Source organism: Megalobrama amblycephala, unplaced genomic scaffold (genome assembly GCF_018812025.1).
Source record: "Megalobrama amblycephala isolate DHTTF-2021 unplaced genomic scaffold, ASM1881202v1 scaffold265, whole genome shotgun sequence".
Lineage (NCBI taxonomy): Eukaryota > Metazoa > Chordata > Actinopteri > Cypriniformes > Xenocyprididae > Megalobrama > Megalobrama amblycephala.
The window spans coordinates 363,172-387,454 of record NW_025953341.1 but is presented as its reverse complement, the minus strand read 5'-3'; the positions used below and the strand labels follow the sequence as shown (position 1 = coordinate 387,454).

The 24,283-nt window shown below is 36.6% G+C and overlaps 1 protein-coding gene across 2 annotated transcripts; it reads right to left on the bottom strand.

The window, feature by feature from the left end:
• Nucleotides 1–4,571: 4,571 nt before the first annotated feature.
• polr1d (RNA polymerase I and III subunit D) lies at nt 4,572–23,367 on the bottom strand. 2 transcript variants are annotated; one of them, XM_048179648.1, is made up of 6 exons: nt 23,337–23,367; nt 21,992–22,167; nt 21,026–21,123; nt 20,695–20,771; nt 18,175–18,257; nt 4,572–5,145 (listed from the first exon to the last, which is right to left on the bottom strand). In XM_048179648.1, the coding sequence occupies exons 1-6, from the start codon at nt 23,350–23,352 to the stop codon at nt 5,101–5,103; spliced, it is 495 nt and encodes a 164-aa protein (XP_048035605.1). In that variant the 5' UTR covers nt 23,353–23,367; the 3' UTR covers nt 4,572–5,100. The 2 variants fall into 2 exon arrangements, with proteins under 2 accessions (XP_048035605.1, XP_048035606.1); XM_048179649.1 differs by lacking the exon at nt 23,337–23,367 and having other exon boundaries at nt 21,996–22,147.
• Between the last annotated feature and the right edge of the window lie 916 nt (nt 23,368–24,283).

Below are 24,283 nucleotides of genomic sequence, written 5' to 3'. Positions count from 1 at the left end.
TCATCTTTCCCTCGATTGTCGTCCTGTCGTTGCAGCTGAAAAACACCCCCACAGCATGATGCTGCCACCACCATGCTTCACTGTTGGGACTGTATTGGACAGGTGATGAGCATTTCCTCGTTTTCTCCACACATACCGCTTAGAATTAAGGCCAAAAAGTTCTATCTTGGTCTCATCAGACCAGAGAATCTTATTTCTCACCATCTTGGAGTCCTTCGGGTGTTTTTTTAGCAAACTCTATGCGGGCTTTCATGTGTCTTGCACTGAGGAAAGGCTTCCGTCGGGCCACTCTGCCATAAAGCCCCGACTGGTGGAGGGCTGCAGTGATGGTTGACTTTCTACAACTTTCTCCCATCTCCCGACTACATCTCTGGAGCTCAGCCACAGTGATCTTTGGGTTCTTTTTTACCTTTCTCACCAAGGCTCTTCTCCCCCGATAGCTCAGTTTGGCCAGACGGCCAGCTCTAGGAAGGGTTCTGGTCGTCCCAAACGTCTTCTATTTAAGGATTATGGAGGCCACTGTGCTCTTAGGAACCTTAAGTGCAGCAGAAATTTTTTTGTAACCTTGGCCAGATCTGTGCCTTGCCACAATTCTGTCTCTGAGCTCTTCAGGCAGTTCCTTTGACCTCATGATTCTCATTTGCTCTGACATGCACTGTGAGCTGTAAGGTCTTATATAGACAGGTGTGTGGCTTCCTAATCAAGTCCAATCAGTATAATCAAACACAGCTGGACTCAAATGAAGGTGTAGAACCATCTCAAGGATGATCAGAAGAAATGGACAGCACCTGAGTTAAATATTATGAGTGTCACAGCAAAGGGTCTGAATACGTAGGACCATGTGATATTTCAGTTTTCTGCAAAAATGTCAACAATTCTGTGTTTTTCTGTCAATATGGGGTGCTGTGTGTACATTAATGAGGAAAAAAATGAACTTAAATGATTGTAGCAAATGGCTGCAATATAACAAAGAGTGAAAAATGTAAGGGGGTCTGAATACTTTCCGTACCCACTGTATATATATAAAATGGTACATGTCCATAGGTCTGTATTGTATCATTTATCATTGCAGCCTTATTTAAGTTGATTTTCTGTATACTGTATTTATTTTTGGACTGACAGTGGTTAATAAAGTCAAATAATTGTATGTGAGAGAGTCAGCTGTAATATCATTGTGTTCCTATTGGTCAGAGTTAGAGGATCTTAGCTTAGCCTGACAGTTAGCCTGCCTCAGACCAGGTTTCCCAACATAAGTTTCCAGAGTAACTGAGTTTGAACTAATTTAAGTATGCTTTATGAAAGAGAATTCACTGACAATAAGTCTGACTAACTAAAATAAGCCTGGCTTGTATTCTAATCTTGTTTTATGAAACAGCCCTCGGGCCCGTTTCAATAAGGGGATTCAACCAACTCTGAGTTAAATCTTGAACTCTGAGTTGACTTACACTAGAGATGGGAAACTTTCTAGAGTTTCTTTCTGTCTCCTCCCCCCTTTTAAAGCGCAAGCGATGTTTATTCATTCATTCATTCACGCTGCAAAAATGCTTTTCTTACTGGATGTTTTTTTTGGTCTTTTTTCAAGTACAAATATCTACAAATTCTTAAATCCAGATGGATTTTCTATATAAGAAAATATGATATTTAGTCTTGTGTCCTGGGGGATTTAAATTAATAATTAGTAATCTAACCATTACACTTGTAACTCTCATTTTTATAGTTTTTGACCAATGACCTCAAATACTGGTGTCAATTCTCTTCATCTTCAGACTGTCTGCCTAAAAACATACAGTTGGGTACTTTCCAACTCTTTTTAATGAGCACAGCTTTTATCAAATCTTATAGCTACTCCCCTAATAGTGGCATGGTCTGTTTTGAAACATTTATCACGTTGAAGGCCAAAGAAGAGATTACTATTTTGCAGGTGCAAGTTCAGCTAAGGTGAGCCCTACAGTGTCATTGTGCAGGCTTTGTTACCCATATCTTGAAGGTCAAAAGAGCTTACCATCATTATAAAGGTGCAATTTCATGGCAAGTCCAGCTAAACTAAAGAGAGACATACAGTGTAAATCACAGAGGCCATTCATATATTCTGCAAATATATCTGAAACGTCTAAAACAAAAATATACTATATCCACTACTATTTTAAGTGTTAAGAGAGAGTTACTCTTGAGAGAACTGTGCTATTTAAACTCCATGTTATAGTTTTTTGCTGGCAATGGATAATGCTGACATCAACATGGCCTCTGTGACATTTTACTTTGTAAGTCGGACCTTCAAGACATGTTTCTGGGTAAAAATGAGCTGTCACAATTATTGGTTTAAAAAAATTCATCTTGATTGATTTTCCCTGTTTGACTGATTTGTAATTTTGGTGGAGGGTCTGATGTAGATGCAAACTCCTCACCTTTCAGTGAAAATTCATCTTTTTAAGATCAAAATACTGCAGTAGACCTGATGAAAAAGTGTTTGGGGTGGTTGGGACTGTCTGAGAGGACAGTCTTTGGACAGGGTCACACTGAATGAAACTATGAGAATCACCTTCTCAGTAAAAAAAAAAAAAAAAAAACCTCCTCCTGGCTTCGTACATGCAACGTGCCTGGAAAGAGTGAATGCAAGCCTGAAGAGAGTCATCTCGGTCTGCCGGTGTGCCTTAAAGGATTAGCTCACTTTCAAATGAAAATTACCCCAAGCTTTACTCACCTTCAAGCCATCCTAGGTGACTTTCTTCTTTCAGATGAAGGGACCCATAAAGCTCAAGAAAGTGCCTCCATCCAAAGCAAAATGTATTCCACGCGGCTCCGTGGGGTTAATAAAGGCCTTCTGAAGCAAAGCGATGTGTTTGTGTAAGAAAAATATCCATATTTAACATGTTATAAAGTAAAATAGGAAGAAACTTGGGAAGAAAGCGTAACTGATGTCGCTTCAGTTAAGCTTTTTTCATAAGTGGAATATGGAAGGCGTTGGACATAGCATAAGTGTTTTGAACTGCGAGAGGCATTGACGCTACTAACATTACCATTTTGCCATTATGTTCACTCAGTTTGCTGGCAAAGTTTATGTGCGCAGATTTAGTGCACATACTCATGAGTCAATATGAATATTAAATATAGCCGAATTGAGCAGCACCTTCGCATTTCTGGCTTACTTCAACAGAACAGTCAAAAAGCAACAAATAAAGGCGCATTGCTTGTTTGCTTTGGAGGGAATAGTGCACACCCAAAAAACTATAATGTGGATTAACTAACCCCAGTGTAAAAAGGAAAAAAACACCTAGCAACGATGAAGCACATCTGTCAATTTTTAGCAGATCCTGCGTCCAGATATAAACAATCAAATTGAGTAAATGTCCTTTGAAGCTTCATATAAAGATTCTTTGACATTGTTATGCCAGTAGGTGGCGACCAGTGACTTAAAATATATTTTATAGAGATTGTTCAAAAACTCTGGATGAAACAAGCCTTCATTTATTAACTTCAACCAATTATTTACATAATGAATGCATTTAAAATATTTTTTAATAGACCCATTTGTAACATTAAATAAAACATTTTGCCAGAACCGCAAATAAATTACGTTATTTTTAGTTGTCTATTGTTTTGTTATCAGATTCGAGGGAGAACCGTGATCTGTATTATTTTTTTTATATCCAGATTATCCAAAATCATAAATAAACTTAAAATATATATATATATATATATATATATATATATATATATATATATATATATATATATATATATATATATATATATATATATATATATTTATTTATTTATTTTTGGCATCTATCTTATACTACTAGCACTGTTTTTAATATAATCTTAAAATATAATAGATTAATCTTAAAGACAAGGATGAAGACTTTATTCACATTAACAAGGCTTTGGGACAATCATAATGCATTATGATTCAGGAATTTCTGTAAAGTTCAGCAAAGTTCCACATCTTTGTAACCTTTTTCACTCCTGATGCATTTGCACCCCTACAAAAAAAAAACTCATCAACTTGGTGTTGATAGAGACACACTTTACCATCTGAACTACAGGAACACTTAAAACATTTAACATAAAATACTGTCCTTTAAACTCTAAACACAACAAATGTACTGTCTGATTTGTCAACTGGCAGAGTTTTTTGGTGATTTCATGGTGCTTGCTAAAGCAAATTCAACACAAATTCAAGTAAAAAATTTTTTTTAACCTGATGATTATTTGACCGCTTTACCCTATTTTTGACAGCATAAACAAAAATTTATAAGCATAAATGCTTAATTATTTTCGTGAAATTCACACACATACATTATGATAAATCATCAAACAGGAGCACTGGAATCTTGGCTTGATGACAAAGGGATTGTTCACCCAAAAAAGAAAAATCTACATTTTCAAGAGTGTTGATAAACAATTCCGGTAGTAAATGACAGAATTTTCTTTTTTGGGTAAACTATGCTTTTAATTCCACATGTGGCACGAGAACGTTAAATGCAAAAGCTCTCCCTCTCTCTCTCTTTCTTGCGCTCTCTCTCTCCCTCTCTCTCTCAGAGAGTAGGAATGAAGACTTGCAAAAGACATTACATATATACTGTTTTTATTGTTCAGGAATGCAATATCAAAATGAAAAATGAGAGATCAAAGCACATGTATCACTTATTTGATGTATCATTTTTAAACACTGCTGATTAATATTAATCTAATACATTTTGTCTGTGATTTTTATATTTGTAAATGCATTACTTGCATCATTTTAAAACACATCCTGAATCATTTTATAACTATTTTCATTCATAGTTATTTTTTTTTTTACTGGATATTTACTGTTGCTATAGGTACTGAAACTTTTTTTTAGTGCACTGGCATTATTTACCAATGTTCATGTACTCACAAAAAAAAAAAAAAAAAAAAAAAAAAAAAAAAAAAAAGGATAATCACATAAATATACAAATTCAAACAAATACATAAGTATTGTACTGCCAAGAACGTGTTGGACTGTCATTTACTCGAGACCTACACATTCCATTCCTTCCTAAAGCTTCTACATTCTTTAATCCTGAGGAAGCTGGATCAGCAAATCAATGTCCGGCACTGTACAAGTGTTGATCTTTATGCCATCAATTCTTCTTTTTCCTTGAACGCTTTCATCCGTGCCTGTTTAAAACAGAATACAAGAGAAACACAACATTGTTTGAGTCTTGTTATAACACATTGTATTTGCAAATGACTTCACAATCAATGCCTGAGAATATCGATGTTATAATACATCTGATAACTCACCCCTGCACCAAAGATGTTCTTGTATTATTTGTGTACTTTTTTTTTTTTTTAAAGAATTATTTTCTTTAAGGGTGTGTTCACACTTGGCAGGTTCGGTTTGAATAAATTGCAATTGCTCTGTTAGTGCGGTTCATTTGAATAAGTGCGAGCGCTGCAATCTGAACCCTGGTTTGCACCAAACAACCTTTAGAGCCGTTCGACTGAAATACGAATGTAACATGGAGCAAAGACATCTAAACAAACCAAAAAGAGACATGATGTCACCAGATGAGACCCTAAAAAGGACAGAATGCTCAAGCACGCATGGTTCTGCTTGTCATAGTCACAATGTTGCCCATTACAGTTCGGTATAGGTGTCAGAACCGCTGTCTCCTTGCAGCAGATCTTCATTTGTGTGGAACAGAGGAATTCCTGCCAATGTTTTAACTCCTTTACAAATTTTAAGCTCTTTGTGAGTGTGTTCTTAGCTGGTAAAAAAACTAACATGTACACACATACAACAAGTGCATTAAGCCCAGCACGCAGCATTATGTTGGATTTTCGGGAAGGTCCGCCACAAAACATGTCAAAAGCATTTGTTGTATCTTTAGGTTTGGTCTTAAAGGGGGCCTATTATGCCCCTTTTACAAGATGCAAAATAAGTCTCTGATGACATCAGAGTGTGTTTGTGAAGTTTTAGCTCAAAATTCCCCAGATAACTTTTTATTGCATGCTAAAATTACCACTAATTTTTGGGGCGAGCAAAAACATGTCCCTTTAAATGCTGCTCCCAGACCCCTTTAAAGAAGAGGGCGGAGCTTCAAGAGCTTATGCAACAACAAAACAGGACCAATCTCATGCACTGAAAATGTCAGCCTTATATTTTAGAACCAGTGTTGGACAATGATGCCTACAAAGCCAGGGAATATGCTTCATGGAGAACAGGTATGGTTTAGTTTAATTACGGTTATAATTTGTCATCTTGCTTTTATCCACTATTTGTACAATTTAGTTGTAGCGAACCCCATCTGAGTGATGGCCATAACTTTACTGATGAGTTTTATCAAGTTTTTATTAAGGTGTACACCACATAAAAGATGAAGCATCGGTTTTCACTCCAGAAAAATTATAAGAGCTGAATAAAACAGTACAAGAAGTGTGTATTAAAGTCGTATCCATAAACTCTCTCCATTGCATTATCATCAACATACACAGCGAATTACACAAAACACTTGTTACATCTAACAGTAAACAAATCTATAGAGAACTTGCACATTTTTGGGGGGTGCTTAATAAACTGGTAAACTTTATATCCGTAAAAACTCTGATGACCTGTAATAAAGTCTGTGCTCTCCCTTTCATGATTTCCGTACCCAGTATCGCTCTGGAGACTGTAAGCTGGATCACAAACAGTTGGTACTGATCCATGCTTGAGTAAAAATTTTTTAGAAAAACCCGTTTTGTATTATAACTTTGTATTGACCCTCGTTCACAAAGCAGTGTGGTGTAAAATGATTCGCATACGTACATTCTTCTTTCACATACACATATTTCACATTCAGTTAATCGCTGCAAATGTGTCTATTTACAACGTGACTTTGAAGCACTGAGTATTGTAGCCAAGCACAGGCAATACTGTTGAAAATAATGGCCAATGAGAGGCATTTATTAAGTTACCGGTTGTTTGTGAGACTCCGCTCAATATCCCTCAAAACACTGAATAAATTTCTGTTTAGAGCCAGTTTAAAAAGTCCTACACTCACAAATCCTCTCATAAAAAACAAAGTATAGTAGACACATTGTAATTTAAAGATTTATTGTGCACTTTAGTCAAATTTATTGACTAAAATGGGAGTTTTTCGCAAGTGTGCTGACCTACAGCTTCAGTGATTAAGGGAGTGCGCGTTAATTGCTTGCTTTGACTAACTCATTCGTAATTTGAAAAGTTCTTATTTTTCATGAGACTTTGTAACTTTTCCTTCTTCAGTAAATAAAGTGTTAAACCTTGAGAACTAATTTTTAAACCTAGCAATCTTATAATGCCTAGCCTAATTAAAAAAAATCTTTGGAAATGGCTAATATGAGCTAAAAAGTGCTCATGACCTCATTTTTATTTCTAAAAAAAAAAGTGTTTGTTTTCCATCAAATGTTGGATTTTCTACATCTTGAAACTTTCAGTTTTACAAATGGGGACAATCTCTGAAGGATGGATAAAAGTTTTTTTGTCATCATAATAACTGAAGTGCTGGAATGTCCAATTACATTTACAATTATATTGATTTTCTTATTCAAATGTTCCCATTATCTTCAAGTCTTAATTGCAATCAATAAAACTGGTTCATTGGCAAATTAGGTAATTGTGCCAACTGTATTAAAATATAAAAACTACTTTACTTTGGTTTAGTGTTGATAAAGGGGTAACATGAGCCTTATTGGTAGGGCTGTGGGGGTACTTGAGGCTAAAAAGGTTGGGAACCACTGGTTTTGATTATTTTATATGCAAGCTATATCATAAAAAAAATAATTCCCTTTATGCTGGGTAAATAACCAAATTTGCTGGGTAAAGTTAGTCCAACCTGTGTTCTGTCCTATATTTTGGGCTAAAAACAACCCAAAATATACACATATGTGAAAGTAGAATGTAAGTGTGTGAGAGTAGAAATGTGTATGTGAAAGGAGAATCTGTGTGTGAGAGTAGAAATATATGTATGTGAAAGGAGAATGTCACAGTTTTAGACTAACGGTTTCGGTACGGTTCGGTATGTGATATATTCAGGTAAAAAATTACTACTGTCAAATAAAAATAAAGAAAATAAGAACAAATAATCAAACGGCAAATAAATAAAGCTTTTGAGGTTTTTCCATGTATCCAGTTCAGGTACAGAATTTGAATAAAGTATCTAATAAAATGTAAAACAACATTGCATGCATTTTATAAAGTCACCCCACATGGGATTCGAACCCACAATCTCTGGATCATGTGTCTGTCACTCAACTCTTTGCGCCACTGAGCAGACAGTGTCACACAGCTGTCAGAGTTCAGTAGTTCATGACAATGAACTCACAATGAAGAGCAACACAGCATACATTTCATGCACTCAAATGTCTGAGTTGTAGTGCAATGCAGAGCAAGAAGAGCAAAAATAGCAGAAATTGAATGTACATGAAAAACAGCTGGTTCAGAAGTATAGGTAAGAATGAACTCAAAATGATCAGAAGCTAAAATGAAAATGAACATAGAATTAATAAAAATAGATTAATTTCTAATTAAAAGAAGAAAGACTAGTACAATACTTGTTTGGATAATAAAGGAATTGAAATGACAACATTACAAACAATTTTATAAAGTTGACCCACACGGGACTCGAACCCACAGTCTCTGGATCATGTGTCTGTCACTCAACTCTTTGCACCACTGGACAGGCAGTGTCATACAGCTGTCGAAGTTTAGTAGTTCATGAGAATGAACTCACAATCAAGAATTTTTATAAAAATGCACCATATGTTATATTTATAAATTTTAGTTTAGATCATTCACAGAAACATCCCATATCAGGAACAGAAGCAATTTGTACAAAATAAGCATTTAGCATGCTAAGCTAATTAGCATAAGACAACAAACACAAGCAAGGTCATATTCAGAGACGAATATCTCGGGAATGGTAGCGAATATCAAAAATCCGTTCAGTCATTTCTATGCGGCTCGGTCCAAAGATCATCTGAGCTGATTTTGGACAAAATTTGTGGGAGGAGTAGCAAAAAAACTGTTTTTCATTTATTTCAATATGGCGGACAGGGACATTTAAGGAAAATGACAAATGACACATCGTTGGAATTGGCGTTAGCCAGGGAATAAAATGACATAAAGCATACACATTTTGGAAAATGTTTTCAAAAGTTATAAGCGTTTTTGCAAAAAACATTATATCTGTGGAACAGTAGGTGGCGCTGTGTTGAATCTTCTCAGGTACCTTCAGGACCTTCTAAAGGTCATACGTACCAATTTTTGTGAAGATATGTCAAATTGTTTAAAAGATATTGCAATTTATGACAAAATTCAAAATGGCGGACATGCGTATCATCTAATGTTGACAAAATCTATATCCTCGGATTCGGCATGGCCCCAGGAATCCAATGACAAACTGTTCAAAAGTTATTGGCCAAAATAGCCATTTTTCAGATCTCATGAACTGTAGGTGGCGCTGTTCCCAAATTTGGCATGGAACCTCAGATCATGGTATTGATCAAGTGTACCAATTTTTGTTTCGATTGCTCAAATTTTGGCCGAGATACAGCCTCTATAGCAATTTCAAGTCGACCTCGTGAACTTCATGACAACATAACTTTTGAACAAATATGAATACAAAAAATCTGTTCAGTCATTTATAAAAAATATAATATAATATATAGAAAAAAATAATCTTAATTCAGGGTTTATGCAGGTTTCAGTAAGTCAAATTTAAGACCTTTTTAAGACATTTTAAGACCATAAAGATTGAAATTTAAGACCTACACGACGCATTACCAAAAATATTAAAATCAAAGAAATTCTGAAAAAATCATTTTATTTCAATGAATTCAGTCATTGAAAAAGCATTAATTTAATTTACAGATAAAGCAGTCACATTAGTAACCTTCAATGTGCCAAATGCCCAAAGCCTTAGGCCCAAAATGAAAATAGGCTAAAACAAACTTGCCCTCAAATAGAATAGATTTCATCTCATATTTATTTACATTACAAAACAGCATATTAATAGCCTAATAAAGATTGAACAGGCTACTCCAACCCATGTAACAACCAATGTAGCGTGCGCACACACACACACTCACACCAGATAATCCATTTTAGATAGATAGATAGTTACCTCGGGATAATTACAGTATCTATCTAACATGGATTATCTGATGTATGTATGTGTGTGTGTGTGTGTGTGTGTGTGTGTGTGTGTGTGTGTGTGTGTGTGTGTGTGTGTGTGTGTGTGTGTGCGTGCGCCTGCGTGCGTGCGTGCGTGTGTGTGTGTGATTTTGGCTTTCATTGAACATTACGACATACGGCCCGGTAAGAGTACGAATCAATTCCCTCTTTATAAACTCCCCCTAAGCGATCTTGTTGGGCCCGCAAGAGAACGTCTTCGCGATTACTGAATCAGGGAACATCACTTGGAAGAGATCGCTAATCTCACTGTTGCTATTAAATGAGTGGTGTTTAGTCACCGTGTGTAGTATCCAAAGCACCTCGGCTTTCGATGTGTCAGTCGATCCAAAAGTACCCCGAAGGTTGTTCGACGGAGCTGCGATGATATTGCGCTGGAGACCGGAGGGACCAGGCATTGAGGAGGACGACGGCAGTGGTGAGGCTAATTGGCGCCTTTACACCGCTTCACACCCAGACTCCCTAACTGTTTTTTTTTTTTTTGCAAAGTTTGCAGTGAGCCTCGTACCTGGAGCTGGGTACCGCTTGTAACCAACAGCAGAAATCGCTGTGATCTAGCCATGTCTCGTTGAAAGTACACTTTCCCATTTTCCACACGTAGCCGAACTTTAACAAACTCTGAGGAGACGCAGACGTATTTCGCGGGCAGGTTTTGCATTTATCACGGGATTTGTAGTTTTATCACCGCGTATACCAACACCAATATACCCCAGAAAGAACTACGACTCGCTACTTTTTTGCTACTTTGTAATAACTTTCAACAGGTAGCGTTTCTGGAAATGGGTAAAAAAAAATTAAGACCTGACTAAATGAAATTTAAGACCTCGGATGAAAATCTGGCCGTTTTTAAGACTTTTTAAGGCCTTAAATTTACAGTTCAGAATTTTAGACTTTTTAAGACTTTTTAAGACCCCGCGGAAACCCTGTAATTACATAATTTTTGGTTCCAATTTACTACCAATTTTACTGTTAGTCCACTGTATGAAGAATTTTTGGGTAAAATGTGTCACAGTTTACTTTATTTTGCTATTCTCACTTACATAAATGAACTATAGTGTCCTGAACCCACTAGTAAAAATATATCAAAAATATTAACAAAAATGTAGGGCTGCAACAACAATTCAATAAAATTGATAATCGATAATGAAAATCATCGACAACGATTCTCATTATCGATTAGTTGGGTCTGCCCACTGTGCATGGAAGACTTCCGACATTTGCATCAAATTACAGCACTGAATAACACATTTCTATGGACAAAATGCATCAAATAAAAATAGTGGAGGAACCAGAGTGAACCACTATGGAAAAGGTATGTGATCAAAGCTGATCAAAACAGGAGAATTTTTTATTTTAAGCTTCAAGCTAATGCATTAGCGTAATGGCTTGCCCTGTCAGGCGCTTTGACAGATAAATGTGCATCCTCAGCACAAAACGTTCATTCTACAGCTATATCCTTATCTGTAAATGTTACAAAATCACGCAAACAGTTCCATTTTGCATAAAGGCTTGTTTTGACAGTCTGCGTTAAACTTCAAACTTTACTGAATGAGAGCCGGCGTGCGCACCCGCGTCAGACAGACGGAATGCGGTAGAGAGGGATATTCAGCACAAAATTACTAATTTTGCTGAAATATCTGGGGCCGTAGTCACAAAACATCTTAAGGCCAAAAGTAGCTCCTAAATTGCTGATTTAGGAGAAACTCTTAAAAATAATGGGCGTGTCAGTCCTAATTTTAGGAGTCCTAAATTTTTGCTCTAAGAGTATTTCACAAAGCATATTTTCCTAAATCTGTGAAACTTTAGGAATAGTCAGGAGGACTCCTAAGTCACTAAGACCAAATCACAAATAATCCTAATCCACCCAAAGACACTGTCCACCATTGAGGCAATAGCGACAGAGGCTTAGGTGTAGAACTTTTTCTTCATAAATGCAATACATTTTGATTTATAGGTTTGAATCTACGATGAGATGCCAAAAATGAAATCTTTAACAAATAAATATTGTCCAATTACCTGTGGCAGTGGTTTTCATGAGTTCACATTTACAAATGAATGAAGAGTAAAAAAATATATAATAAGTGTATTTGGTGTGCTGTCCAAGGAGATCGAGCTTGAAATTTAGCCCAAACCCAAAGTTCTCCCCATATCTCCAGCCGAGAGTGATGAGCGGGGTGGCGGAGGGATGCAGAAAACTGACAAAGTAATTATAGGCGAGTCGGCTCTCGTCTGTGTATATAGTCTCCTCTCGAGCTGATTAGGTAGACCGTTTCAATGTGTTCCTCCTAAACTTTGTTAATAAAACAATTTGTCGCTTGCATTTTGCATTCTCTTGAGATGCAGACATCCAAGAGGCGGTCCACAATTAACTGTATATACTAATTTAATTAGTGACAGTTAGTCTACATTTTAAAACTTTTATTTGCATATGGCAACATTTTTATTAAAACATTTATTTGAATAGGGCAACTTTTGTATTTTAAAACCTTAATATGGAAACATGACACCTCATTCTACAATATTTCTATGATTAAATCGCTGACTCCTTCCCCATCAGCCAATCACTGTATGTATACTCCATGGCAAGGAGGTCCAGGATTTTGTGATTCTGCGATCGCTGAATTTATCGCAAAATCAAGTAAACTCTGCAGTAATCGGAGGATCTTGCATTTTTTTCTTAATTGCCGCAGATTTTGGGCTTAGACACGTCCCGTGACGTCATCGCAACATGCATGTTTGAGCTGAGCAGCTCGGACCAATAATAGACAACGCGTCGCGACTGGAGTTCAGAGCAGCGGGCCGATCTCGATCACACAACAACATTTCTACACGTGTGCTGAGAAGAAACCGCTTGCATTCACCGCAGAATTAATTTCATCGCTGTGAAATCTTGAGAAGCATTCACATTCGTCGCAGAATTCTGTTAAACCACAGATATCAGATCAAACGGTGCCGCTGTGGACACGGTTTGATCTGATATTTGATCTGATTTCTGTGGTTTAACAGAATTCTGCGACGAATGTGAACGCTTCTCACAAGATTTCACAGCGATGTTATTAATTCTGTGGTGAATTCAAGCGGTTTCTTCCCAGTGCACGTGTAATCTGGAAACCATGAGAAACATTGTGACACTAACAGAAATAACAGAATGTTTGAGTGCTTTTAAGTGCTTCACACAACTTTTCCCAGCACTTCAAAGCTTTAAATATTGCCCAGTTTGAATGCTATTTTTAATGTGACGTCCAAAACTTTATTTGTTCATACATTATAGTTTGTCCCCATTTGTAAAACTAGTTTCACGATGTAGGAAACAAACACTTATTTAGAAATTTAAAAAAAAAAAGAATAAATTACCACTGTAGTAGATGTTGCAGAGGAGCTCTTATTGGCTTATTAGCCATTTTCACACCCTAGTATATATTTTTAATATTTATTAATAATAAAAAAAAGTTAACATTATCTGCATCTCAAGCTCAGTGCTTTTCTGTCAGCCCTCACAGCACTGCCAAATGGGGGGCTGGTGCCACCTTAGAACTTAAAGGGTTAGGTTCACCCAAAAATTAAAATCCTGACATTAATTACTCACCCTCATCTTGTTCCACACCCATAAGACCTTCATTCGATGGCTTAGTGAGGTGTCCATTGACAGAAAGTTAATTTACACTTTCAGTGCCCAGAAAGCTACTAAAGACATATTTAAAATAGTTCATGTGACTACAGTGGTTCAACCTTAATGTTTTGAAGTGGGGAGAATACTTTTCGTGCGCCAAGAAAACAACAAAATAACGACTTCATTCAACAATATCTAGTGATGGGCGATTTCAAAACACTGCTTCATGAAGCTTCGCAGCTTTCCGAATCTTTTGTTTCGAATCAGTGGTTCGGAGCGGGTATCAAACTGCCAAAGTCACGTGATTACAGTAAATGAGGCTTCATTACATCATAAAGTCTTTCAAAACGTTTCGAAATTTCAGTGTTTCACTACTGGGGGTGATGATCTCTGTGAAACCATGCTGTAAATATTGCCGCAAATTTTGAGAAAAGCCGCCGCAAATTCAGTCATTTTAGGCCACAAAAATCAGAAAAAAGTCCCGTGAAATCCTGGAAGGACTGCAATAAGAAAAGACTGTCACTGAGTTTTTTTGGATATAATGTGTGAATATTATTTAGAAACTATTTAGTTGTTTCAGTTATTTTCCTAATAAATGGCAATACCATTTTTAGCTTTAAACAAGTTTTTGATAGATTCCTAAAATATTTGAGTTCTCTCTTTATTATGACAGGCAGTCTAATAAATTAAACACTGTATGTTTTCATGGCATTCAATTGGCACATTTGTTTGAAGTACATTGGGCAGGATGTGCAAAAATGTGTATTTTTGTCAATAAAATAAAATAAATAAAATTATTATTTTTATCCGATAAATCCATTTAAATCTACACTATTTAAAAAAATAATCTGCCAAATAATTGATAATCAAAATAATCGTTAGTTGCAGCCCTACAAAAATGTCTGAATAATTTTTTTGCTTTGTGGCAGGGCGCAAATATATACACACACACACACACACACACACATCATATATTATAACACTATATATTGTGGGAAGAGCACATGCACAAAAGGACTTACACATTCTGACTGACTAGCACGTAACGTAGATCAAGTTCACTTGTGTATCTGCGTAATTTTGTGCAGCTATACATGCAAGTCATGATGTTAAATTTATGTAGCATAAAAATCTGATTAATCTCATATAGAAAGTGTTTGAGGTAAATAACTCGCTAGCACAGCTTCATTGTACAGGTTATCATCTTAAGCTTCAGCGTGTGCGCTCAAACAGCAAAGCAGAACATTAATAATTGATCGGGGCTATCATATACAGAACATTATAATTGTATACACTACAGTAATAAAATGTTAATTCTTTGGATTTAGTTGCCGTGTTTGCCGTCACTGTGTGTGATTTTGTGCAAATATAAGTTGTAATATGATGTTTATTATGTATAAATATCTGATTTATCTTATATAGGATGCATTACTTTTAATTAATTAACCTCTTAGCAAAGCGCTTCTTATTATGGGTGTTCATTCTCTTCAGCGAGTGCAGCTCAAACAGCAAAAGTAATGTTGTCCAATGAGTTTTTTTAGGCCAATAAAGTTGTAAAGTTGGTAACACTGTACAATAAGGTCTCATTTGTTAATGCATTAACTAACATGAACTAACAGAGAGCAATAACCTTTGTTATTATTGTTAATATAATAAAATATTTGTGTTCATGTTAGTTCACAGTGCATTAACTAATGTTAACAGATAAAACTTTGGATCTTAAAATTTTTTTATATATATATATATATATATATATATATATATATATATATATATATATATATATATATATATATATATATATATAAAAACTAACCCTAACCCAACTGGTGAGTAACTCAGGTTCAATGTTGATTTTTACCCTCATTTGGCGCTTTGAACCCTGGCTAACATGCTAATAGTGTCACTGCAGTCCTACTTCATATCACCATGATATCTATAGTCATATTGGCCAGCATTAAAGCAGACACTGCACTTCAAGGGTGTGTGCACAGAAAACTGCCTGTCAGAGCACGAGTAGAGGAATGGAGTTCTCTTTTGAGCCTTACTGTGCTTGAATGGTTGAAAATCACTTATACATTTAAACACGCAAGGCTTCAAAATGTATGAAAAAGATAAACCTCTGTATTAATGCAAAACTGCAACGTCGTCACATGAGCACAATCACAATGTATTAGGGCTGTCAAAAAAAAAAAAATTCGAATTTTGAATATGCGTCGAAAGGTAAAACCTGTGCATTCGAATTTTTGCAGTGTCAAGAGGAGCACAAGCCATGATGACGTAACTGACGTGGCTTGTTTGTTGTTAGGTTATCCAGTACAGCATGGTGCAGGGTGCATTCATTTGATAAATATAATGGAGGAGTCAAAAAGTGAGCGCGCTGATGTTGACGCAAGAAAAAAAAAAGACTAGTTCGATAGTGTATGTGGTCAGACCCTAAGCAGTGCTGAAGAAGGCATCAGGCCTTTGGAGCAGATGGATATGTATGAAAGAGAAGCTACGCTACCCGCTGACAAAAACCCTCTCAGTTGGTGGCAAAAACCGTGCGGTATGTTTGTTTCCACATATTGCGCAGCTGGCAAAGACATACTTGACCATACCTGGCACTAGGCATGTGACGGTATCAAATTTTCATGTTGCAATTAGCTTTTATCACGGTATAAAAGTGTTGTCATAGTATAACAGGTTTAAGAACTTTTTGTAATAAAAATAACTCTGAATGTTTAAATACAACACAAAAATATATAAAGTCAAATTTTCAAACAGATTAAAGTGCAAAAGAATTAGGCTATAAAGAACAACAGGTAACACTTTACAATAAGGTCTCATTATTTAATGCATTAACTAAGATTGAGGAACACTGTCATGATCACTAGTGGGAGTGCCCTAATCAGCCACTAGAGGGCACTCCAACCCGGACTCTTGTTTTCTGCATATGGATCTACCTTCTTGTCTCTGTGCCATACGTTACAGAAAGTATTTTTTTGTTAGTGTTAGTTAAGAAACACAACTGATCATTGTTAGTTTTATCTCAAGTCCATTAAATAAGTTCTTTTGATTTTAGTAATGTTATTAAACAGTTACTAAGAAATTAACATTAACTAAAAATAATTAATGCTTTATAAGTATTTTTCATCATCAGTTTGGTAATGAATTAACATGTTAACTAATAAAGCCGTATGTCTTTAAGTTTTACTGAACAATAACAAATAATCAGAACATTTCTAATCATTAGGGCATGTTGTAGTCCAGATTAAAATATATGTTTGAAACATTTTAAAAACTTCACCAGCGCAGTTGCTTTGTTTATGGGGTTTCTGAGGTAACCGTTGCACTCTGCTGTTCCATCAGCGCCCTCTGCTGTCAGAGAGTGAATGCGCACTTTAATTCAGCTCGTCTCCTTCACTCGTTCCGCCATGTGCTTCTCATGCATGTTGGGCTTGTTTACATCTGAGCGCATGTCCCTTTGACGCAGAATACAGCGCTGTTGTGCATTTTATACGGTTGATGGGGAAAGTATTATAATATGTATTATAAAAATTGTAATAATTGGTGGTAAATTATTTTTACGGTATTTTGAAATGCCCACGATAACAATACCGTGCATATTCATTATCGAGATATATCGCATTACCGAATATCGGCATAAGTCTACCTGGCACAACGGTCAGAGGTGCGTTTCCCAAAGCGAACTATGGTCGCAAGTTCCGTCGTTACCAAGAGAGTTCAGTGGGACTTACGGCCATAGTTGACTAACGATGCTTTCGGGAAACACACCCCAGAGTTGAGCGCGTGTTTTCATCAGCTAGAAACATTGTCAAAAAAACAAACAAACAAACAAAAAAAAAAAAAACACTTCCTGGTGTTTTGATGAGCAATATATGTAGTGAGCGGATTGTTTCTGAATGGCAGGTAGCTATTTTGTGTTCATGTAACAAACATTACGCTGTCTGTTGAAGCGTGTTTTCTCAGATTAGTGATGTATTAGTGATGTACAGTTTTTATGCACTTCTTGTTACCTTTCATGCACATTAATGACCTCTTTTATTTAAAAACAGTTGTTTGAAAAAAAAAAAAAAGTGAATGTCATTTCATTTCAATATAAGATGCGATGCTTGTATATTTGCTTATTGCGTTCGCTTGCGCTCTCTTGTGGGCATAGCAGACAATAAAGTACTTTTTCATCTAACATTAAGTATTGCCTTTAGAATTCGAATATAATTCGAATTTTGCAAATATTTCAGAAAGAATTTTGAATTTAGCTTTTCAGACATTTTGACAGCCCTACAATGTATACTGGTTGTCAAATGTCTTCCAGTATATCGCCCACCAAACAAATACAAACAATACAGGAAACAATACTTTCCATGTTCATTCTTACCTCAAATGTTTGCAAGACATGTTTGCACACTTCAGTCAGGTTGTTCAGGCCATTGCGCAGAGGTTCAGATGCTGGAATTCCTTCTGCAACATTGATCAGAGCGATAATAAACTTATGTTCACTGAAAATAAACATGTTGACATGCTACCTACAGTCATACCCAAGTCATGGGTTCTGCAAGTTTCAGATATACAATGGTGATTCTTCAATTAGGAAAACTTCTGTCAACTATGACAATTTTAATGGAACAAACTAATGCTTGATAAAACTTGTGTGACTTTTTCTTCGTTTTAAAGAGTGATGAAATTAAGTATTTGCCAGAATTATTATTATTCCATTTTATTTTGAGCTTGTCACCTTCCCAGACTTTTTTTTAATGATCAAATTATAAAAATAAAAAAAAAGCCTTAAAGCAACAATATGTAAATTTTTCACCGCTAGAGGTTGCCTATTCAAAACAAACGCGTAGATAACGCTGAGATAGAGTGCGGAATCTTGGGAGATGTCATCTTCACCTCACAGCCAAAAAAAATTATACATTTCTAGTTTTAACATTATTTATTCTTCTGATATTCCTCTTTAAAAGAAAAAAAGTATCAGCTGTATGCAAAGTGAATCACTTTTTGAATATGGTTTTTGACCACTGAAAACGTGTACAATTTACAAGTTTACTCATGGAGCCACATTAAGATCTCCATATCTCTGGGATTAAACCATTGAGGACCTTTATAAAGCAGATAGCAAAAGGAAAGTTTTGTCAGAACCAGAATCTAAAAAGATATATCTTTAATACTTCTTGAGTTACAGGCATGCAAAAAAAAAAAAAAAAAAAAAAAAAAAAAAAAAAAAAAACACAACAAGAAGTGCTTTTTGCCATTTTTGAACTGCATATAATGAAACAAAGATGGCTGAAGTCAACAGATATTACTAACAGACCTACCAATATCTGTGTAAAAATAAAATAATGATGCTGCCATCTTTCTATAGTCATTTTTACACCCCTCTAATTTGGCCCAAAATCTCAGGTGAAAATTGTCATTTTGACCCCCCTCTACAAAATAGTGAATTACTCAGTAAATGTCTTTGACATTTAATATTTTGGCTTTCATCACCATTTATGTTTGTCTTTCTAATAAAAAAATATGAACAAAATCAAAAATTTGACTACCAGTACAACATAAAGATGGGTATCATTAAAGGGGACCTATTATGCCCCATTTTACAAGACGTAAAATAAGTCTGACGTCCCCAGAGTGTGTAGGCCTATGTGAAGTTTTAGCTCAAAATACCCTATAGATAATTTTTTATAGCACGTTAAAATTGCCACTTTTTGGGGTTTAGCAAAAACATGCCGTTTCAGTGTGCGCCCTTTAAATGCAAATGAGCTGCTGCGCTCGGTTATAACTTATATTGTCTTCTTGTTTTTATCCACCAAGTTATATCAGTACAAGCCTGTTGTACCGGACCCCGTCCGAATGATGGCCAAAACTTTACAGATGAGTTTTATGATGTTTATTGTACTTGACACAAAAGATGAAGCGTCTGTTTTCACTCTAGAAAATCTCTGTAAGAGCTTAATAAAACAGTGCAAGTGTGCGTTAAAATATTAACCATAAACTCTCTCTCTCCCTTGCATTATCATCAACATACATTCTGATGTAATCAAGTAACCTTCATTACTGCCGTATCCAGTATCACTCTGGAGACTGTAAGCTGGATCACGAACAGTACTGATCTATCCTTGAGTAACAAGGCATTTTACAGCAATCTGTCACGACCATGGTCACGACACATTAAAGAAAACGGGTTTTATTGTTTGAATTTCTTAAAAAACTACACAGTTTTAAAGCTGGGACTTTGTTAAATATCATAAGTAACCTGCTCTGTCTTGTCTGTCGACGTGTTGTCAGTGTCCTCTTTGCTCCGTGATGCATTATCACTGTGTGTGGCGTGACAGTGCCACGGCTTGTCAGACAAAGCAACTAAGGGGGGCGGGTCTTTGCGAAAGGTCAGTTCGGCTAGGTATACATCCACGCTAAAATATCAAGGTGAAAGTCATCATAGCTTGCGTAGTATAGACCCAGCTCCCAACCCAACTTTGAGAATAGATTAGCGGCGATATTTTTTTATCGCCCGATAAGAGTCTCACGTTAACGCAGCACGTTAACGCCGATAACGGCCCACCACTAGTTAAAACGGCAGTGTCTGTCAACATTTGTGGGCGGGGCCTGTGGCTAAAGTGACGTCACATTGCCAGGAACCTGCAAACGGCTTGTTCTGAGACAATGCTTATGATTTATGGGGATTAAAAAAAAAAAAAAAAGGAGTGGTTGGATTTTTATCATTATAGGGTAGTTGTGTACACACACTGCCAACACACATTTATATCCAAAAACCATGCAAAAGAGAATTTTGCATAATAGGTCCCCTTTAAATTATTAGAATTTCAGTATCAACCTTGGTAGCCTAACGCAAACTGTCAGATATGACATGCTGAGGTGAATAAAGGAGTTCCCTCACCTCGCGTCTGTATCCGAAAGTTGATTTTGCTTTCTGATGGGTGTGTGATGCTGTATCCACAGAATTCCACATCCTGACTGAGGAAATAAAGTCACACATGAATTAAACTAAACACTGCCAAGACAAACAGATGCAGAAATACAATTTTTAATTTCCTGCCACAATGTTCATCTCAATGGCTCTTTATAGCATTTCCACATCACTTGTTTTGACAAAGTTCTCACTGATGTCACAAAGGCAACCAATGTTGGTGGATAAACAAAACAAAAAATTTAAAAACCGCATCACATTTAAAAACAGACATAATGTTAAATCTCATAGCTTATCTTACCTCTTCATGATCATGTATCTGAGCGAGTTGCCGAGTGTGTGGTCCTCTTCGTGGAGCACAAACGTCACACAACCCTCATCTGCTCCATCTGTCCGTACCTATTCAAAAGTAGAAGACTGCTGATATATCGAGAGACACAGCTGTGGAGATTTCCAGGCAGAAGTGTGATGCCTAATATCACAAATACATTAGGACTTTCAATATTTTTAAGCTTGAATGGCGATATACATTTCTGTCTTATCTAAGAAGTGGGCTAAATGTTCAGCTTTGTTTTCATAAGGCCCAGGATGGTTAAATGAAGCTTTGTTTTTTTGGATTCAGAGCTGGAGTTTCAGCAGCAACATGAAGTTTAACACACTCTTTGTACTGAAGTTTATGGCAATGCTGTAAATGGTGAAAGGAAAGAAACTTTTGGATTCAAATGACATTAGATATTGTCTACAGATGAAATGGTTTTGATAATCATCTGATATTTTACATCTAAAAAATCTCCAAATAACTGAATTAGGGCAGCAACTAATGATTATTTTGATAATTAATTTCTTTTTTAATTGATCAACTGGATAAAACTCGTCTTTATAAAACTTAAAAATATATCGAATATATCTATATGACGGTTGGCGTTTAAATTTTTGGAAATTTGGTTATGGAACTTATGGTTCTTGGCGTTTAAATTTTGGAAAGGCAGGGGTTTAGATGCCAATATTATATAGATATTATTAATAAATAGATATTATGATCACTTCTCAGGGTCCGCTTTTCAAAAATATAAAAAGCAGATATAGCATCTTGAAAATATTTACTTTGTACTGACTTGTCAAAGTGGAGAAACATTTTAAGCTTCACAGACAAATCACCAGTGACACAGCCTAGTGATACAGTCCACGAATACATCAAGACATTCAACATTCAAAATCGTCAAATTTCACCAGAAATGGTACATAAAATGCATGAACGAAGTTTTACTTGCCATCTCCAACGCGTGTTTCTGCCCAGGCTCAGCCATGCTGTAGTTGTGGTGTTGAGCCGCGCATGCGCAGTGTTATTATCAGCCTGCGTCTCATTTCGAAGGCTTCTTCTTCTTGTACCGTTTAATGGCTGTTGACAAGCCAACTTAAGGTGTATTACCGCCACCAACTGGACTGGAGTGTGAAACATCAACGAAGAAGAAGAAAAAAATATGCCATGTGTAATTTAAATTCTACTTAAGCCACTTTTGCTTCTGGATGAAAATGTTTGCATATAAAACAAAGAAATTAACAACATATTCAAGAGATAATGATTTTGGATTTATCGTAGTAAAAAATAATATCTTTAAGGATAAAACTGAGGGTTAGATTAGTAGGCCTAGCCCTAGTTAAATTAAAAATATAAGAACTTCAGTTAACCCAAAATTTATTGGTTATGCTACAATCACAAAATAAATGCAGCTGTTTCTTCAACAAGACTGCAAAATGAACAAATTGAATCAAATTGAACAATTTGTTCAAAATGAACAAATTGAATTAATATCAAGATATTTACAGATAGTTGAATTAAATCTGTCATTCATATCTTTTAAGTTGTTGCGCTTGTGATAAGGTCGTAGGTCACATGATAACGTCAACATTGTTGTCCGATTCGCATTCATACTTAACGGGAACAGGCTGTATAGTACTCTTTTAGCGCTCATTAAGTAAGGACTTGCTGCTGAAATTAAGTACTTACTCAGTGAGTATGCGGTTTCAAATGCAGCCAACGAGTATTGAGAAGCACTACAGAGCAAGGCGGTCCACACTCGGACACATTTCTAACAGAAATCACCACTTCCCCTTTCTATTTAATGAAGCATATTAATCAGATATTAATACATCTATAGTTTTTTTTTTTTTTTTTTTTTTTTTTTTTGATGTAAGTAGATAAGGACACAAAATATAAATTATGACCAAATGTCCATTTTCTTTTTGTGTACTACAGTATTGACCTCACAGTTTAGAGAATGTTTCGAAAAATGTGCCAAAGTGATTGAGAAAAACTGTAACTGTATATTGTATGTTCTTTACATTGATTTAATTAACTCTCATAGAGTGACTTTTTTTTTAATTAGGACATTCATGAAGGGCAGGAGTTGTGCTGCTGAAAAGTGGACCTGTGAGACTTCCTCACCCAGTCCAAAAAGATGTAACATCATGCGAAGTATTTTCCCTGAAAGTATGCGTTATTGTAACAGTCAGCAGCTCAATCACCCTATAATCAGCACTATAATTCACAAGATCCTCTCTGCTCATCAACTGAACACATTTCACCATCACCCGCACCTGCCAGCACTTACCTTCGTTATCAATCATCAGCACTCCCTATATAAGCAGTCCTCTCCACTTGGTTCCTTACATGTTTGTCTCATGACTGAGATTTCTCACTTTCCTCAGCCCATGACTATCGTCCAGTGAAGGCTCCAGCCCCTGACTATTGTCCGCTGAAGGCTCCAGCTCCTGACTATCGTCCAGTGAAGGCTCCAGCCCCTGACCAGAGTCATATGCCCACTTTCATCTGTCTCATGATTTAGATTTCTTACCTTCATCGTCCTTCATCTTCCCTCAGCCAATGACTATCGTCCAGTGAAGGCTCCAGCCCATGACTATCGTCAAGTGAAGGCTCCAGCCCATGACAATCGTCCTCTGAAGGCTCCAGCTTCTGACTATTGTCCAGTGAAGACTCCAGTCCCTGACCAGAGTCCTGTGAAGGCTCCAGCCCCTGACCACAGTCATATGCCCACTTTCATCCCTGAGCTTACCTCAGTGTCTGCTCTCGTTCCCGAGCTTACCCATGAGCCCACTACAGAATCTTCTCCCGCCCCTGAGCCCACTTCAGAATCCTCTGCAACCCCAGAGCTCAGTCCAGAGCCCGCTTCAGCCCCAGAGCTCAGTCCAGAGCACTGGGCTTCCTGCACCGCAATGCTTCCTGAGGTTCCTGCACCGCCATGGCTTCCTGAGCTATCTGCATCACCTTGGCTTCCTGCACCGCCATGGATTCCTGCACTGCCAGGGCTTCCTGAACTTCCTGCACCACCATGGCTTCCTGAACTGCCGTTGTCTCCTTGCTGGTGCCGTCCTGGAGATATCCCTAACACAGCTCCAGGATGTCCACCCTCCCACCCTGGATGGAATCCATTTTGTGTGGGGTTGCGCTTTCTGGGAGGGGGAAGTACTGTCACAGTAACCAGCTCACCAATGAAATATTAAAAGCTGATTATGTTGTGGTCAGTCTGTGAATGGCATT

Bases quoted from the DNA above. Each gene is read 5' to 3' on its own strand.
- polr1d (XM_048179648.1), bottom strand. The intron at 20,772-21,025 runs GTAAGATAAGCT...TTATTTCCTCAG, and splicing joins AGATACATGATCATGAAGAG to TCAGGATGTGGAATTCTGTG. The intron at 5,146-18,174 runs GTAAGAATGAAC...TGTTTTAAACAG, and splicing joins ATGTCTTGCAAACATTTGAG to GCACGGATGAAAGCGTTCAA.